The sequence below is a fragment of the Dromiciops gliroides genome, chromosome 4 (genome assembly GCF_019393635.1).
Source record: "Dromiciops gliroides isolate mDroGli1 chromosome 4, mDroGli1.pri, whole genome shotgun sequence".
Taxonomy (NCBI): Eukaryota; Metazoa; Chordata; class Mammalia; order Microbiotheria; family Microbiotheriidae; genus Dromiciops; species Dromiciops gliroides.
The window spans coordinates 289,726,822-289,747,368 of NC_057864.1; the positions used below are offsets into that span (position 1 = coordinate 289,726,822).

Sequence of the window (20,547 nt, forward strand, 5' to 3'; positions counted from 1 at the left end):
AGATGCAATATCACTAGTTACATTTTATTTCTTGAGCCCTCTGTTAATGTTCACACTAGAAAAAAGCAGCGCTATCTCTTGAGAGGTGCTGTTCCCATAGGTCAATCCGTCAATCAGCCAGTCAGTCACTTTATCAGTCAGTCAACAAATATTTAATTTGACATCTAGTGGGGGTGAAGCCCTGTGCAAGGCATTTTAAGGATGGGGAGGATACCAAGTAATGTCTGTTTTACAAGAGCCTCTCCTCTAGTAAGGGAGATGTTATGAACACAAACACTTGAAAATGGCATGAGATATATGTGACAGATGTGTGGTATGGATAATATGTTACATCAGTTCAGAGGAAGGAAACTTCATTAAGGAAGTAAACAAGATTCTTTCATGGGGGACTTGGTGGCCAGGTCAGAGAAGTCCTGAAGTAGCGAAGCCCTGTGATAAATGAAATGCTCTGAACTGAGCTCCTTCCTTAAATAGAGGTTTTAGAATTCATGCTTCCAGTCTCCAATCAGAGAGGCAGGGCTCATAAGATCTTGTGGGATGATGAGGTAATCTGAATAATGAGCTTCCTGGGATGTGATAGAAAAAATAGAAAACTACCAAAGTAATGCAGCCATGTGAAAAATCAGTATATACATACTTATCTTCATGTGTGCCATTTAAAAATAATAGTTAGCATTGAAAATGCTTTATATATGTTGTCATATCTTGTGATTATCTGTATCTCTGTATACATGCACATAAGTATATATACAAATACACACATGCATATTTATCTATATAATTTCTTGAGTAATAGGTGTTTTTCATCCACTTTGTTCTAACAGTGTAAATGGTTAAATGAACCTTTTACATTACTGTGGATTTCCCTGAGACTTTGTGTTCTGAGTCTTAATTCAATTATTAAAATTACATTGGTAATGTGAGCATTTTGTATCAGTCTTGCCATTGATAGAGATTCTTCTACTTGATTTTCTATTTGAAATACTTGATGATACTGGAAATCACTTTAGTGTAGCATAAGTGGGTTTTTCCCCCAATGTTTCACTTAATGTTAATACTCAATCTGGGTCATAATAGTCATAAAAATCACATTTACTTTGAACACATTTTTGAAGATACCTTGTTTGAGGATGCATGTGCAGAGGAAGTACTTTGTTTAAGGTTGCATTTTAACTTATTGAGCCAAATGCTTTTTAAAAAATAAATAAATACAGTGAGATTTTATATTCTCTACATTTCCAGGAAGTTGTGTGTGACTGAAGATATGATCTGTTCTAGACAAATACCTGTGAAAGCCTATTTGTTCCTTTCTCACATTTTAACAACAAATATTAGAAATGGTATTATTAATTAAAATATGGGTTCCTAGAGGAGGGTGAGGTCTATTTTTTTTCTAGTCTTCGTATCATGATTACCTATCACAGTGCCTTGCAGAATAGACCCTTAATAAATGCCTGTTTAGTTGAATTGATATGTGCATAGTACATTTTCAAAGTTGTTTTGAGACATGAGGAATTAGGAGTAATATAATAAATTCCTAGAAAAAATAGGACAAGGCTTTGTTTTGAAGGTCTTTAAATGACAAGCAGAGGAGTTTTTTATTTGATCCTACAAGTAAAATCGAGCAACTAAAGCTTCCTGAGTAGGGAAGTAACATAGTCAGGCATGTACTTTAAAATCATTTTGATGGTTTAGAGAGGGGAACAGAGAAACACCGAATTGAGATCCTATTGTAATAGTATAGGTAGTAGATTGTTGAGGGGCTGATCTAGCCATGTGAGGATAGAGAAGGTTATGAATGAGAAAGACATTGTCGATATAGAAGTGTAAGGAAGAATGAAGAGTCAATGATGACTTGAAGGTGGCAGACCCATGAGATTAGAAGGATGGCAATGTTCATGACAAAAACAGGGAAATTAGTAACAGGAGTGAGGAAGATGGGGAAGAACAGTTGGGGAAGAAATGCAAATTCCCTGTGAAACATTGTTTCCTCCTCTCCCAAGAAAAAAGAGTCATCCTATCTTTGATTAAGGATCTTCAGTAATTGATAAAGTTACAAACAACTCATTTTATGTCATATCACTGGTAACCATTTACAGTAGAATAGTGGTAGTAGAAACCAGGTGGTAAAGGCTTCAGGAGTAAGTAAACAATATAATTAAGTAAAGGCAGTAAATATAGATTACTTCTGATAACTTTTTTGGGTAAAAAAGGAGACCCCTAGGAGTCTTTTTGGGTGTCTCCAGAATGACTAGAGAACTTCAATAAAATACATGAATTTTGAGTATACATTCCTGAAAGAATCTGAATTGCTCATAGTTATTCAAGGAGGTATTTTATGTTGTGCCTGAGAAAAAGATAAATTTAAGAAAATCATGAAGAAGTGTGCCAGGGCATTGTAGCTCTTTTGGGGGGGGGGGATTAGGGGGAGGCAGGATTTAGACACCTCCACCAGAGAAGCTAACCAAAAATGATGTTGAAAGAAATAGGCTTTTATTTATTGCATTTGAATTTACATAGGGGAAGTTTGCTCACTTGAAATATCTATAAGGAGAGTGGGATGAGAAAGGAGGAGAGGAATCAGAATATATTGAGATCACTGTTATGAGACAAGAAAGTTCAAAGATTATTAAACAGAGTAAGCCACTGAGAGACATTCAGTTCATCTTGGTAACATGTTCTTTAGGTCTATTGTAGGAAGTGGAAGAGTTGATAACTTAGTAAGGGGGTGACCCTTCTGACTAAGTACTCAGAGTTTGCTAGGTTCTTACCACTCTTCCTACTTTGCTGTGGGTATGTGTGGGTTTCATCTCACAAAGCATGGTCAAGAGGTCTGCAGAAGAGGTCCAAATGTTTTATAAGGGGTGGAATGGTCTTTAGTGGGTGTATTTGATTAATTACCTCGTATGTCACAGACTGGGAAGTACCAATCAGCTAGGAAGATGAAAATTTCTAGCAAGGAAGATATCAAATATGGGACATGATGGGGCAGGTATCAAGAGAAGGGGCTGGGTAGTGAGAACCAAGAAGGAAGAGAAGTTGCATTTTTGTAGAGCCTTTGACCAAAAAGTTCCCCCTAAATGAGAGGATTTCAAACTACTAAAAGAATTCATATTAGATTCTTTTAGATTGATGGGTTCCAAGTAACAAATATATCTTTTGGAAAGAGAAATTTATGTTCCTATATAAAAATGGCAACTATGGCATAAGTATTAATTCTACAATATATTTTGAAGCTTATTATGATATTTTAACTATAATTCTATGAGGAATCTATGAGGGGATTGCTAGTTCATCATTTTCAAAGATTCCATTACTTCTTAAAAACATGGTAATCATACCTATAGACTCTGTGGGAAAATCTATTGAAGCTAGTGATACCCTAGAAAAAAAAAGGGTATTGCTATGTGTCTACTGATAAACAGCTGAAAAACTTTAAATTAACTATATAAGCTGACAAATGATTGAGGTAGCAGAAGGCTTGCTGTACCATTTCCCATTCAAATTATTTGCTTGAGCCCCTCTTCACTTTATTTATAAGTCTATGAAACCATTAAACTTTCTATTTGTCATCTTGGTAAGCTTTTAAACATACTAAAATATTTTGTTAGATTTTTATGGAATTTTTAAGTTTAATAATTTATATGTACATGTGTTTGTGTATATACATATATGTGTGTGTGCATATGTACACATATGTAATTGACTTCACCAGGTCCTCTGAATATGATCATTAGTTTACTGAAATATTCAAGTACTCAGATATGAACATCTCAATAGGTGACTAAGTTATTGATTAAATTTATTATATATTTTGGTGCCATGTAGATATAGCTTGTGAGTCAATAGATTTAGAAATATAAGAATTAAAAAATATTCTTCCTTCCATCTGAGTTATATTTTGGAGAAGTCACTGTGCTCCTAGTACATTTGTTTTGGGGCTGATCCCCAATGAAAATAAAAGAAGGCAGGAAGGATAATATATATATATATATATATATATATATATATATATATTTTTTTTTTTTTTTTGCGGGGCAATGGGGGTTAAGTGACTTCCCCAGGGTCACACAGCTAGTAAGTGTCAAGTGTCTGAGGTCGGATTTGAACCCAGGTACTCCTGAATCCAGGGCCAGTGCTTTATCCACTGCGCCACCTAGCTGCCCCTATTTTTTAAAATTAGAACTATTTTTAGGAGGGAAAAGTGAGATTTAAAAGATTTAGTTTCATCATTTAGAAAAACCTATTGAGCAATACAGGTTGGAAGATCCGGCATAATCTGTGATTTGGAATATCTTGAGACGAGTTTTATTCTGAGATCTTCTGGAACCTTGATCTCTAGGATCTGGATAGGTCCAGATTAATCCCAAATCAACTGGGAAGTAGAGCAGAAAAAGCCAAAATCTCAGAAGAGGATTAGAACTAAAATGGTGTGTTAGGGTCTTTTGAACCACTGGAAAATATGTCACTGAGTTTATCTTCCCATGCCTACTTTAGGCTTGCCCTTTCAAATTATAGTCCACTTAATAGGAAAAAAAAAGTTAGGCCATAAACAAAATTTTATTTATGTCTACCTTGTTTTTTTAAAACGTAATGCCTGTTTCAAATGACTCCCAAATTGAATACAGATACTGCTACTGTATCTTTAAGAGTCAAATGGAATTTCACAGAAAAGGCAGTTTGTGCTAGCAGATTAGAGTGAGTTGAAAAATGTCTTTCTATGAAGTGCTTCTCTCTATGGAGCCAGGGAGAGTGTCTATGTTTTGTCTGTTATCTATGAGAATTCTTCATTTTAAAAATTCTGTTTGGCTCTTAAAGATACAGTAGTAGTATTTTTAGTCTTTAAGGGAGAACCATTTGAAACAAGGTAACTTGTATAAATGCCATGTTATAGGAAATCTCATTTTAAAATGGAAAGCCTTTTATAAATGCCATATTGCTCTTGCTAACATGTACACGCTGAATGGTTTGTAATGTGAAGAGAAACTATTATGGTTGGTTGTCCAAGCTTTGTTTTCCCATTAACAACCAGTCTCAGTTTGAATCCCCTCTGCAAACACAAAAAGGCTAAGATTTCAGTCTTGGTAGATATGGTGCTAAATACATCATCACCCACCCTAGGGAAGGCTTTTCAGACTAACCCTCTGAGCTCTGATAGCCAAATTGTTTGTAACATGACAGGTGACAGCATATGTCAGCTGGAAAAGAAATGTCTTGCCATAAACTCCAAGCATCTCTCACTTCACTCTCAGGAAATGTAACTTATATCATATTTCTCTTCCTGGAAGATATTCAGCAGGTCAGAGGCTTCATTGATACTTGTAAATACGGAAGTTCATCATAAACCCTGCCTCAGTCTTGGTCAGAATGGAAGAATTAGTTTGGAAGCTGGTTCTTGAGATTTAAAAATAGAATTTTTTCCATCAAACTTTTTTTCTTCTTAAAGCAAAAGGTAAATAAAGGATTGTCTTACTAAACATGATCTAGAAAATTCTCACTCAAACTTGACCAAAATAGCACTGAAATGGAACAGGGTTTTGCTGTGTTGTGACCCAATAAAAGAATTTGCCTTTCAAATAATTATGATTTCAGCAATGAAACCTTTAAAAATAACCCTACTTCTCCCCAGACATGGTGTTTTAGACAAGGAAAGCATATAAGCTTAGCTTTTAAGAACATCACTCACATTTTGCCCAGATTGTGAATACTCTTCTTCAAACAAACTGATACTTATGAGTTTAAAAAAATCAAGAGTTTGTAAATATTTGTTTTCTCTAATGGTTTAAAAATACTCACTGAGCAACAGCAGTTGCAAGATCAGGAGCCATCCTTGATCTGGATCATCTCAAGAGACAAGTTTTATACTAGTTCAAATTTCCTTGACTCTTCTTTAATTTTTTTTTCTTTAGGGGAGTTGAAATTTAGGATTTCTTTTCCTAATTCAGTGTTTATTTTGCATTGGTACAGCATTTAACTGCTGTGCTCTTCATTCATTTCTCTAAATGGAGAGGGAGAGAGAGAGACAGAGACAGAGGGACAGAGACAGAGACACAGAGAGAGAGAGAGAGAGAGAGAGAGAGAGAGAGAGAGAGAGAGAGAGAGAGAGAGAGAGAGACTCTTCTTGTCACATTCCAAGTAAGGATTGTCGTAGGTACCTTCAAAATCTGAGATGAATTGTCCTATATTGTACTATATGACCTCTGAAGACCCTTCCCATTTTGAGTTTTTGTGATTCTTTATAGCAGTTGCTTTAATATGAGGAAGAGAAGTAGGTTCCCCCCTCCCCTTTTATTAAAAAGAAAATGTTTATAAACTCCATAATAACCTTGGGGTCTTTAGCAAAAAGTCTTAATAAATATGTGAGCATGATCTTCTTCCCACCCCATTAAAATATGAATCTGTTGGCTATATATCATCATGTACTTCATTAAAAATGCTTGTTATTTCTTAAAGTTTCTCCTTCTTCCCTTGCTTCCCCACCCTAGCAATGCTCACCATCTGGAAGGGAATGTGGAACGCAAAGTTCATTCTCTAAGACAGCCTTTATTGGCTTCTCATTAATTGGGCAGTAGGGAATGCCCGTTATTTGTGCAGTTGGCACTCACCTGGTCCTGAGAGACTAAACACTTCACCTTCATTACGCAAGGCCTTTTGTGCTTGGGCTGCCAGACACTGCCTTTATTCTGCAGGGAGGGTTGTGAGCACAGACTTACACTGATCTTTATGCCTTGAAAATAATTAACTCAGAAGAGGCTTTAAGGATGCTTTGTATCTATAATAAATTGAAAATTTTAACATGGTAGCAAAGTATTAAAAATTTTAAGCAACTAGACATTGATTTAGTCAGGTTGCTCATGTTTATTTTGATTTCCCGAGGGCACTGAAAAAATAGCAGATAGTTTAGTGGATAGAGAGTTAGTTGGTCTCAGAGTCATGAAGACTGGGGTTTGAGTTCTACTTCTGGCACATACATAACTTCTGGCTACATCATAACTTCTCAGTGATCCAAGTAAATTTCTAAGACAAGAAGTTGCAGAGCATTTTGGTAATTTGAATCAATTTCCTTACTTGATTCTCTCTGTGCCCATGAAATCACAGTACTAGACAAAAATATGAAAAGATGTTGAAAACTTGTGACTCTTGCCATATTGTATATCATAGTACTTGAGAGACAGTTGTCTGTGGTGTTGTGGAAAGAGCCTTGGATGCAGGGACAATCTCACCACTGACTTCTGAAAACCTCAGGTTTTCCACCTGTTACATGGGGATTCTAATATCTATTGTACTTGCCTCAACTTATGAAGAATAAATGAGATGGTGTACATAAAGTATTTTGAAAAACTAAAAGGGCAATAGAAATGCCACTTTACAGGTGGTCTCCTTTAGAAACGTTAGTGTGCCATGATTCCCAATAGCATCACAGGAAGAAAATTGTCATTAACAAAAGTTGGGCCTGTATTTGAGGGAGAAGCTCCTTAAAAGTCCACTCCCCTCCTATTCAATTTCGAGCCTAGCTCATTGTCTTTGTTCAGTCACATCACTGAGATCACAGACTCATCAACTATCAAACTGTTATGATTGAAAGACAAATACAGACCACTTTCATTTATATTAAAAATGATTTCTATTTGCTAAAATCCCCAAGTTACTGTGTCCTCATAATTTTCACAGTATTTCCTGAACTACTTCTCATTTCTTTTAAAAAGACATTTTTTTCCAGTGGGGCAATGAGGGTTAAGTGACTTGCCCAGAGTCACACAGCTAGTAAGTGTCAAGTGTCTGATGCCGAATTTAAACTCAGGTCCTCCTGAATCCAGGGCCAGTGCTTTATCCACTGTGCCACCTAGCTGCCCCCTACTTCTCATTTCTTATAAATTCTTGGTTAACTATTTCTAATTTCTATTAAATCCCTAAAGAACAGAAGAAGCTAATAAGTGTTCAGTGGCTTCTTTGGAGGTGCAAAACTTTTCTGTACAAATTCAGAATAAAGTGGTCCCTATTTTAAGGCATGCAGGCAGCATGGAATTGAAAATGGGAGCCAGCTTTGAAGTCAGGAGGACTTGAATTCCTGTCCCTGGCACATATTGGCCTTGTGACCCCGGGCAAGTCACTTAACTTCTTAGTACTTCAACCAATATTCCAAGTTGTAGAATAGGTATTTCCATTTGCATTGGTGAAGAAGATCCTCACTAAGATCAGAAATCCAGTCCCTACCCCTAGCTATATTAACACCTTTATAGATCATTCATTCATTCACTCATTCATTAAGTGTATCTATTACTACAGTACAATGTGCTAAGCACTTTTTGGCCTTATTACCTCAATAAACATTGAAGGAAGGAACTGTAATGATCTGCTTCTTGGTAAGACATTGGCAACAGTCTGGGCTGAGGAAAGTCCATAATAATCACTTTACTAAGTGCTCAAAATAGACTTTATCATCATTACTGGAAATGGGATTTAGGGTTGGATGGGCCTTAGAGACTATCTACTCCAACTTCCTTTATTTTACACATGAGGAAACTGAGGCCCAGAGAGATTGTGATTTGCCCCAGGTCACACAAGTAACAAGTAAGAACGAGGATTTGAATCTGAACTCCAAACCCATTGTTCTTGACACTATCTCATGGTGCCTCTATTTTGCATCATATTATTATATTTATATTTCTTTCCCCGTTATTAGACTGTAAGAAAAATGAGCAAATTAAATCTAATACACTATACTTCTATTTAGAAAATATTTCCCCTATTAAATCTTTCCCATTTCTGTCATGAAGTAATCAAAACATTTTGGGGGCATCTTTCTACTTGATTCTTTAGCACCCTACTTATGTTGTCTTTCCAGAAAGTGCCCAAACCCTGCCCTCAGAGTGCCCAGGGTCCTTACATTGCGGGATCTAAACTAGGATTGTTCTAGCCACTCAGACTAGGCTTCTTCCCTCTTTCCTCCATCAAAACACATAGGTTTGTGTGCCCATAGGGTGCTGCTTTCTGGTTTTCAAGATAACTAGTAGTTACCTGATAAACTAATCTCTACTGAGGGGCTTAATGTTTTACCCCTTGCAGTAGGTATTGGCAATTGAACAAGGGCCTTCTATAAACACAATGCTTTATCAAAAATACATGCATCATTAATGCTGAGATTTTCAGATTCTGTGGCCAGTGAGAGACCTTAGGGGGTAAGGGGAAAGACTTTCAGAGAAGAGCCTTATTACTAAAGAAATATTTTAAAACTGACTAAATTCTATTTCTTCTGCTCTGGTTTCTTCATGTAATTTTGGTTTTGTTTTTGTTTTTGTTTTTTCGGTAAGGCAATCGGGGTTAAGTGACTTGCCCAGGGTCACACAGCTAGTAAGTGTTAAGTGTCTGAGGCCGGATTTGAACTCAGGTACTCCTGAATCCAGGGCCTGTGCTTTATCCACTGCGCCACCTAGCTGCCCCTCTTTATGTAATTTAAATGGTCTAAACATGTTAGTCTTTTCCCCTGTTTTGATTCTGATGATTTTATATAAATTCTGATCAGGAAGGAATTTTTCTTTAATTATCTGGTGAAGATAAAGCAGGATAACTAGACTGATCTTACATTTACAATGCAATTTTACTAGAATCTACAGCTGGCACTGGGTTTGGGGGGAAACCCCCAACAACAGTCTTTTTCCCCTTTAAAGTAAGCTTCAGGGGGCAGCTAGGTGGTGCAGTGGATAAAGCACAGGCCCTGGATTCAGGAGTACTTGAGTTCAAATCTAGCTTCAGACACTTGACACTTACTAGCTGTGTGACCCTGGGTAAGTCACTTAACCCTCATTGCCCTGAAAAAAAAGTAAGTTTCAGTGACTACATATTTTCTCTTTTCTGTGTAATAGTCTGTCTGCCTTTTCCAATAATTTCCCTCCCAGAGCAATATAAAGCTTTTTGTTCCATATATCTTGGAGATCATGAGTATCTGGTATGGTGGTATCTATTAAAAAATATATTTCTTATGGATCAGTGTTATATGCAGGATATTGTGGACAAAAAAGTTGGTTCATGATAATGGTATAGTTTCAGTATAGTTCATTGTTTGAACTGTCCAGGATATTTTGAGGTTTGCATTTGTAATAAAGGAATTTGTCATCTTTCAGTCTATAAAAAATAGTGAGCTTCTAATATATAATTCTAGCCACCAGGTAACGTTTTTCTTTGTCTTTGGTACATGTCAGATCTTTGCAGTCTAATGATGTGCTCCACAATTTCTACCATTTCCTTGCATAATCTACACTGACCACTAAGTGGGGGCTGCTAAAGCTTAACCCTCCTGTAATTTCTGATAGCAGTGACCTCATCCTGAATTGCCATCGCAAACCCTCCATTTTCATAAACAAATATGCATGACTCACATATTTGTTCAATGTTTCTCTGTTGACCTATTGTTGGCTCATTTCATGTGGATATCTCCCATGGAAGAACCTTCAATTCCATCAAGCAATCAATAAGCATTTATTAAGCACTTGGATCTTTGATGTTTCAGAGGCTACATTCAGAGATAAACCACTTTCAATGACATTAGACAAATCCAGGAACATGTCCCTATTTTCAGTCTGTTACTTCTCAGTAAAGTGTTGTCTACTTGATCCAAAAGCATTTCTTCAAGTTTTGCCTTGTTTTTATCACGTACTCTAAGAATAACTATCAATCTTCTTCCTTCCTTTTGTTGAGGAAGTGTTCATCTTTGTATAAGCTACCTTGGGGTATCAACATCATTGTCTCTTGTCTCATTTTTCTTATTTCTTTTTTTCTTTTCTTTTCTTTTTTTTGCAGGGCAATGAGGGTTAAGTGACTTGCCCAGGGTCACACAGCTAGTAAGTTTCAAGTGTCTGAAGCTGGATTTGAACTCAAGTCCTCCTGAATTCAGGGCCAGTGCCCTATCCACTGTGCCACCTAACTGCCCCTTTCTTATTTCTTTTTATGGGATTCAAATAAAAATGGTCCTGCAACAAGCTGAGCCAGTCAACAAGTATTTATTAAATACCTACTAAGTGGCAGGCACTGCACTAAGTACTGGAGATAAAAATAAAATGAACAAAACATCCTCTGCATGCAAGTCAATAAGCATTTGTTAAGTGCCTACCATGTGGCAGGCACTATGCTAAGTGATGGGGAATACAAAGAAGGGGAAATTTAGTTCCTGCTCTCAAGGAGCTCACAGTTTAATGGCACAAATAATATTCAAGCACTAGGTACAAACAAGATATATAGGGTAAATTGGAGATAATTTTAGAGGAAAGGCACTAAGATTAAGGAGGACTAAGAAAGGCTCCTTGCAGAAAGTGGAATTTTAGCTAAAACTTGAAGGAAGCCAAGGAAGCTGGTAGGCAGAGATGAGGAGGGAGGGAAGTGCCAAGAGTAAGGGGTGACCGTTGAGTCAGGAGATGGCATCTTGAATGTGAAGGACAACAAGAACACCAGTGTCACTGGATCCCAGGCTACATGGGGAAGAGTAAGATACACGTAGATTGGAAAGGTAGGAGGGGCTAGGTTGGGAAGGACTTTAAAAAACAGAGGGTTTATATTTGATCCTGCAGGCATCTGGGAACCACTGGAGTTTATTGAAGGAGGAGGAGGGGTAGTGAGGTCAGATTTGTGCTTTAAGAAGATCAACTTGACACGTGAGTGGAGAATGGACTGGAGTGGGTGCGACCTGAGGAAGGGAAGACACTTGGCAAGTTATTGTGATAATCCAGGAGGTGAGATGATAAGGACCTGCATTAGGGTAGTGGCAGTATCAAAGGAGAGAAGTGATCATATAGGAGAGAGGCTGTGAAGGTAGAAATGACAGGATTTGTCAACTCATATAGTGGGAAGGGGAGAAAGAGTGTATCAAGGGCAAAAATTTTTACTCTTTTATATCTAGTGTGATAATAGACTATTGCACTACTAGATTAAATGACTGTTTTTTAAATAATAATAATAATAGCCATTATATAACACTTTAAGATTCAGCTGGATAAAGACAGCTAGGTGGCACAGTGGCTAAAGCACTGGCCCTGGATTCGGGAGTACTTAAGTTCAAATTTGGTTTCAGACACTTGACACTTACTAGCTGTGTGACCCTGGGCAAGTCACTTAACCCTCATTGCCCAGCACCCCCCCCCCTCCAAGATTCAGCTAGATAAATAGACTTACCGTCCTAATTTCAAATCCAGCCTCAGATACATATTAGCTCTGTGACTCTGGACAAGTCACTTAATCTTGTTTCTCAGTTTCCTAATCTGTAAAATGAACTGGAGAAGAAAATGGTAAACTAATCTAGCATCTTTGTCAAGAAAACCCTAAATGGGGTCACAAAGAGTCAGATGTAACTGAAAATGACTGAACAACAACAACAACAAATTAAAGCTTATGAAGTGTTTTATATAAGTTAGGTCATTTGATCCTCACAACAAAGTTACTGTTATTATCCCCATTTTACAGATGAGAAAACCAGGGCTGAGAGGGATAATGTGACTTGCCTAGGGACACACAATTATTAGGAGTCTGAGACCACATTTGAACTCGAGTCCTCCTGATTCAAAGTCACATGTTCTATCCTTTGCATCATCTAACTGTATTGGAATGTAAGATTATCCTCTGTAGGCTCACTGAAAGCATTCTCAATATATTTCCAGTAGTAGACAGGTCAACGAGGATAATATGTAACTCATCCTGTTCCCACATGGTTTTGAACTCCTTTGGTAGGTTGCTGTATTTTCAACTTTGTTGTTGTTGTTGTTGTTGTTCCACATAGTTTGGAGTCTGCATTTAATATAAACATATTAAAACATTCTTTATAGTTCTCATGGATTATTAATATTTTCATTTATGAATCAGATGAAACATATAAAAAAGGAATTGCCCCTCCCCCATCCTATTTCAGTGATTGCACCAGAAAAATTTGGCTGTTTTATATGAATGATTCAGCAAGTGAAAGCAGCAATATTTATTTTCAATGGAAGTATCACTGAATAAGTAATGGATAGAATATCTTAGAGGAAACCACACCTCTTTAAAAGATATTCAAGCTCAAATAGCTTAGACATAGTGTGTTGTCACTGTATATCTCTGGTATTTGACCAAAGCATGATTCAGTTGGCTGCCTTTATATTGGAAGCTGCTGCATGACATGGAGGCAATAATATTGAAATATTTATTGTAAGTATTTGTGAGGCTGTGAATGCAGAGTTATGCCCTAAATATTAAAATTTGTTTTTATTTATTTTTATTATTTTAAATATAATAATTTTAAAAGTCATAATGAACTTAAGAGAAACATTTTCACACGCAAAGAACAAAAAAACCCCAGAATTATATATGAAAACATAAGATTCTGTTATATACATTTTATACTTTAAAGTATAAGTTAAGTTTAACAAGGTAGTATTAAAATTGCCATTTGTCAGTTGTATTTTTTCTCCTTTGTATTTTTGTTCATTTGTTTTTTGTTTTTGTTTTTGCTGGGCAATTGGGGTTAAGTGACTTGCCCAGGGTCACACAGCTAGTAAGTGTCCAGTGTCTGAGGCAGTATTTGAACTCAGGTCCTCCTGAATCCAGGGCCGGTGCTCTATCCACTCCTCCACCTAGCTGCCCCTCTCCTTTGTATTTTAAATAATGCTTTATTGATATTTTTTTGTATCTTTGTCACTACCCACTAATTCATATCTCCTTTCCTTCCCCTGCCCCAAATCTTCCCTTGTAACAAACAGAGTCTAGTAAAATGCATCAACACATTAGCCAAACCCTAAAATGAAGTGGTTAAACTCCGTGACTTTTTGGGGGGGGGGGGTGTCAATGAGGGTTAAGTGACTTGCCCAGGGTCACACAGCTTGTAAGTGTAAAGTGTCTGAGGCAGGATTTGAACTCAGGGACTCCTGAATCCAGGGCTGGTGATTTATCCACTGCACCACCTATCTGCCCTAAATCTTAAAATGTTTGTCATTCTGCACCTTTAGTACATCACCTCTCTGCCAAGAAGTGGGAGAGATACTTCATTATCAGTTTTTTAAAGTCATGGTTTCTGACTGAGTTCTGAGGACTTTCAAAGTACTTTTCATGTACATTGTTCACTTGGTTCTGCTCATTTATTTCTGCATCAGTTAAAATCTCCCCAAGTTTCTCTGAAATCTTAATTTTCATCATTTCTCTCAGCAAAATATATTCCATTATACTGATATAATGCGATTTGTTGATCCATTCCCCCTACTGATGGGCACTCACTTGGTTTCCAGTTTCTTTTTTAGAACATCAAGTGTAGCTATAAACATCTTTATGCAAATGGATTTTTTCCATAGTACAGAGATTTTATGCCTAAAATTTTCAAAGAGTCTAGCAAAATCATTTTTTGAAGGTAGATTATATAATCACAATAAGAAAGATGATAGTAGATTATTTCCTTCTTTAGTTATCCCAGGCTAAGTATTAGATCTGGAAAAAGAAATGGCAAACCAATTTAGTACTTTTGCCAAGAAAACACCAAATAGTGTTACAAAGAGTTGGGCATGACTGAAAAATGACTAAACAACAAAAAATATTAGCACAATGAAATTTATTAGTCTTGTATAATACCTTTTCTTTTGCATAATATTAGGTAAATTATTTCTCTTCAGAAATGAAGAAATATATTATTGAAGTACAATACTTTTTAGTTTCTGGAGTGAGATTTATAATTATTGAGCTATTCATGTTTCTTGGAGTTGTATGTCATGTCACTTTTAGGAAATATTGAGAAATCTTCCTTCCCTAGATTAAATATATTATTATATAGTAACAGTAATAAAAGTTTATCTTATCATCAGTACATATTTCCAGTAGAAATTATATTTTAGAAGCATTTATGTGTTCCAACATAAGTTTATAAGGGAGTTAATAATGCAAATCATTATCAACCACTTGTGCATCCTAGTTACTCTCTGATAGTGAGTTTCCAGAAGGATAAATTGCTACTTACTATGGTTACATATTCACCTTGAGAAGAAGGAGATGAATTATGGGCTTCTGTGTTTTCCAAGTTACTAAGAACTGCAGACAAGTGCTTGACTTTCATGTTTGCACTCAGATTTTCTCTATTTCATTTATTTTTACCTATGAAAAATATATAATAAAAAAAAGTTTCCCTAGCAACATGGAATATTGGAATGAGAGATGACCTGGAGGAAACCAGGTGATAGAGCACTAAAATCAGGAAGATCTGAATTCAACTCCAGCCTCAAATACTTACTGGGCAAGTCATTTAACCTTTATCTGCCTCAGTTTCCTTAACTATAAAATGGGGCTAATAATAGCACCTACCTCACAGGATTATTGTGAGGATCACAATATTTGTAAGGTATTTAGTGCAGGGCTTAACATATAATAGGAACTATATAAATGCTTACTTCCTTTCCCCTTTCTCCTTCATCGTTAGGAAGACCTGAGTTTAATTTCTATCTGGTTCATAAAGGCAGTATGTCCTTCAGTGGCCTTCACAATTTTCTTAGCTGGCATGACTGGAAAATGCTGCTGCTTTTCTTGATGCATTTGGATTCATGATATACTTGAAGGGCTATTTCTAGGTTTGTCTCCTTTTTAAATGTAGATAATACTGAGGGAAGGAAGCATGTGGAGTCTTTCTTTTGCCCATTATGGTAGGAGCAGAATTTATTTTATACAGGCTAAGCTAGTTCTTTAAGGGAGGCAGTTTGGTTTTCTTGCTGCCTGAAGTGTTAAAGTACTAAGGGTCATTGAGAATTTTGTGTCAGAGGTCTTAGTGGAATTCACATTGCCTTCTGGGATATCTTTCTGACCTGGGATTGCTGATTATTTTAGAATATGGGAGGTCGGGGTGAGCTGGGCGGTCAGTCAATGGTCAACAAACATTTATTAAGTGCCTACTATGTGCCAGTGGATAGAGTGCTAGGCTTAGAAGCAGGAAGGCCTTAGTTCAAATTCAACCATAGACACTAGCTGTGTGACTCTGGGAAAGTCACTTAACCTCTGTTTTCCTTAATTGACTGGATAAGGAAATGGTAAATTACTCCAGTATCTTTGCCAAGATAACCCCATGGATAGTATGATCCATAGAATCACAAAGAAACAGATATGACTGAATGACTGAATGACTGAACAACAACAATAACAGAAAAACTATGTGCCAGGCATTCTGATAAATGCTGGGTTACAGAAGGGGACAAGTAGCCAATCCCAGAGGAATTCATAATCTGATGATAATCAGACACTAAAGTGGTAGAATAGTAAACTTTTGTTGGAGTAAGTACCTTTTTTAACTTTAGGAATGGTATTCACTTTAATTATTCTCATTAAAGCTATTTTTATTGTGTTCCATAGACCCTACTGCCTCATTACATTCTAATCCTGGACCTGAATCACAGGAATGGCCTGAGCTAGGTTTGGAACAGAATACAATATTCATGAATTCATTCATCAAACATTTATTAAGCTTCTGCTATGGGTATCACTGTGCAAGGTGCTGGAGGAACGCTAAAATTGAGATAATCTATGACCTCTGCCCTCATAAAGCTTACTGCCTATTAGGGAACTAAGACACAAGCATAGAAACCTATAATATATCATATTAGCTTTTGCAATCATTTAGAAGGAATTTGTTTATTCTTTTTTCTATAGGAGTAAAAGTAAGTAAAAGAAAATTGAAGCTACGGGAGCAGCTAGGCAGTGCAATGGATAAAGAACCAGCCCTAGATTCAGGAGGACCTGAGTTCAAATTTGACCTCAGACACTTGACACTTACTAGCTGTGTGACCCTGGGCAAGTCACTTAACCCTCATTGTCCGTCCCCCCCAAAAAAATTGAAGCTACCTCTAGTGTTATTTTGGGATTATTACTAGAACTTTAAATAATCTTGTCATCAAAGGAGTTTAATGTGATAAAAGAAGTTTAATGTGATAAATCCTCAGCTTTCGGTAACAGACAATATAATACTTTACATTTCAGTGGTTTCTAGATCCTTTAAATTGCTGGAACTTTACTATTAGATGTTACTACATAACTTCTCTTTATTTTCCTCCACTTAAGTTTCAGTAGTAAAATATCTGCAAATAGACAAAATCAAAAATAACATGAATAAGTATATTATGTTCTGCAGCTTCCATTTTACCATTAAATAATAGTTCTAATAATAGCTAGCATTTATGTGGCCATTGAAGGTTTGTAAAACACTTTACATAAATTTTCTCACTTAGTACTGAGTTATAGAAATAACAAAGAAGCCACATCCCAGAAGTTGTGTCTCATCCAAAATAATGATTGAATTTGTCCTTAGGTATTTTTTTAAGTGTTCTTATGGTTACCTTGATTGATAGTAATATCTTGGATTTTGTTTTTTTCCTCCATAGGAAGATATTTCCCAAAGGACTTCCAGAAGAATATTCCATGGCAGCCATATTCCGTGTGCGTCGAAGCACCAAAAAGGAGCGATGGTTTCTGTGGCAATTGTTAGATCATCGTAATGTGCCACAGGTAAGAAAACATAAAGAGTTTGTACTTTGGTTTTCTCTTGTAGGATAAGGTTAAGAAAATATGTGGTTGTGCTGATACACACAGATAATTCTATTCCCAAAAGTCTTCCCATAATTTTAAGAGAAATAAAACTGGGGGCAGCTAGGTGGCACAATGGATAAAGCACCAGTCCTAGAGTCAGGAGGACCTGAGTTCAAATCCAGCCTCAGACACTTGACACTAGCCATGTGACCTTGAGCAAGTCACTTAAATCCTCATTGCCCCCCCCAAAAAAAAAGAAAAAAAGAGAGAAATACAACTGAATTAAGTGGCTAACATAATGGTTGAAGGTCAAAATTCTTCTTAAGTTATTTTATTATTATTATTATTATGAATTTAACAAAAATCAACAAACAAGAACATTTCCTTAATTCAAGACTAGAAAAAGAGAATTGTGTATGATGCTGTGAAACTTCATTACCCATCTGATGGAAATGACAGGACTTGGTTTCTTGGCTGTATGTGATGAGTTAAGGGGAAGGAAAAATCAAAGAATTTTAAGGTTGTGAAAATGGGAGATTAGCTGAAACATAGTGACAAGAAATAGTTGAGTCAGAAAGAGAAATGTATTTAGAGGGAAAGATAAGCTTTGTTTTGGCACATTTATTTTGAGTTTGAGGTGCTACTGATAAATCCAGGTGTTGTCTTGTAGGCAGTTGAACATTTAAGTCTGGACCTTAAAAGAAAAGAAATGAAAATATACACTTGGAAATCATGCATGTAAATGAGGTAGTTGAAGTCATGATAGTGAATGAGGTCACCAAGGTGCTGAGTTTTGTATAGGAAGAGAAGGAAAGAGGAACAAAGAGTAGATTCTTAGGGAAATATCCAAAATAAAGGATCTGGAAGAAGATGTTAAGCCAGTAAAGGAGACAGAGAAAGCACAATTTGATAGTTTGGAAGAGAACCGGGAGAATATATTTCTCTGCAGTCAAGAGAAGAAGAGAAGATATTTGTTAAGGGGGGTTGTCAATTGCTCAAGAAGATACAGAGATGCCAAAGAGGATAAGTCTACATTTTATTTGGTGATGGGGAGGCTGTTACTTTAGAGAGAACAGCTTCAATATATAGTAGGGACAGAAGTTCAACTATAAGGGGTTGAAGAGGGAGTAGTAGGTAGTGAGTAAATAGAGGCATTATATGTAGAAAACTTTTTCAAGACCTTTTGCTATGAATGGAAGGAGAAATAAATATAGGATGGTAACTAGACAGACTGGCAAGGTTGAGGGAGGGCTTGTTTTTCATTAAGGAGACCTGAGTTAACTTCTAAAAAGATAAATAGTCAGGGGATGATTGAAGATACAAGAGAGTGGTTCTGCCTGGTATTAGCAGAATCACCTTGAGCAAGTCACTTAACATTTCTGAGGTTCAATTTCCTCACCTGTAAATGGGACTATTCAACTAGATTATCTTGAAGGAGGTAATATCCTGCTCTGAATCTATGATCCAATGTTCCTATTCTTTGACTAGAAGAAAAAGGACAGTAATGCTGAGGTTTTAAGAATGAGACTGAGGAGGCTTTCATCAGAAGATCTCAATCATTCCAGTCAAGTAGGAGGCTGTGGATCCAGTTGTCAATGCTAAGGTTGAAGATGAACTTAGTAGTAAATTCAAAGTTAAAGATGTCTGGAACAGCAGTTGTGGGAAATGAGATAAGAAAGCTTTCAAAACTGGTAATATCTGAAGTGATTCTCTGGTTTTCAACTAACTTGAACAGCCTATTTCCTCATCATTTTTTTTCCTGAATAGAATTTTATTTTCCAAAATATATGTAAAAACAAAATTTTAACACCAATTTTTTAAAAATTTTGTATTCCAATTTCTCTTCCCCCCTCCATTCCTATCCCCTACCCACAGGATCTCAAGCAATTCAAAATAAGTTATACGTCCTCATCATTTTTACATTCAGTCAATAAGCATTTATTGTTCCTATTATGTGCCAAACACTGTTGTGGTTTTATATTGACCTGCTGAGAAAATGCTTCATAGATTCGAGTTTTCACTAAGTTCTTTTTTGGGGGGGGAAGGGGCAGGGCAATGAGGGCTAAGTGACTTGCCCAGGGTTACACAGCTAGTTAAGTGTCAAGTGTCTGAGGCCGAATTTGAACTCAGGGAGTCCTGAATCCAGGGCCAGTGCTTTATCCACTGGGCCACTTAGATGCCCCCACTAAGTTCTTAAGATATTTTGTTTGTACACATCTTGATGCGACAGTTTTAATATGTTTTAAAAAATATATTTTATGATAAATTTAATCATTAATAAAACATTTAAATATATAGAGAATAAAATAATTATATAAGAAATAGTGAACCATTACACACAATTTTTAAAAAGTATATAAACATATGAATGTATACTTATATATACAGAATAGACACATATATACATATACATATATATGCATAATTATACGTTTTAAAAGTATATATTATCCATACCACAGGCATATTAAATTTAATGAGATAACTAACAACATTGCTTTGTCATCTTCTTTTCTTTTTGTTTTCTTTGATACTACTTCCCATTTTTTTTTTGGGTGGGGCAGTGAGGGTTAAGTGACTTGCCCAGGGTCACACAGCTAGTAAGTGTCAAGTGTCCGAGGCCGGATTTGAACTCAGGTATTCCTGAATCCAGGGCCGGTGCTTTATCCACTGTGCCACCCAGCTGTCCCCCCCATTTGTTTTTTAAAAGCATCTTCAAAATATTTTTAAAGAAAAAGATATGTAAATGATTTATATTTTTGCAGGTATCAATAATAATTGATGGTACAAAAAAGACGGTGGAAGTGATGGCCTTTCACCAGGGAGAAATGTTGCACTACATTTTTAAAAGTAGAGAAATTTACCCTCTATTTGACCGACAATGGCATAAGCTTGGCCTCAGCATGCAGTCCAGGATCCTTTCCCTCTATGTGGATTGTAATTTAGTTGAGAGAAGGCAGACGGAAGAAAAGGATTCTGTTGACCTTCATGGCAGAACTGTCATTGCTGCCCGGGCTTCGGATGGCAAACCTGTGGATGTAA

The 20,547-nt window shown here is 36.4% G+C and overlaps 1 protein-coding gene across 1 annotated transcript in view; it reads left to right on the forward strand.

Moving 5' to 3' along the window:
• COL19A1 (collagen type XIX alpha 1 chain) overlaps positions 1–20,547 on the forward strand; it is a 438,272-nt gene that overhangs the window by 34,416 nt on the left and 383,309 nt on the right. The window contains 2 exon segments of the mRNA XM_044002760.1: positions 17,361–17,484; positions 20,271–20,543. Coding sequence (XP_043858695.1) covers positions 17,361–17,484; positions 20,271–20,543 — 397 coding nt within the window.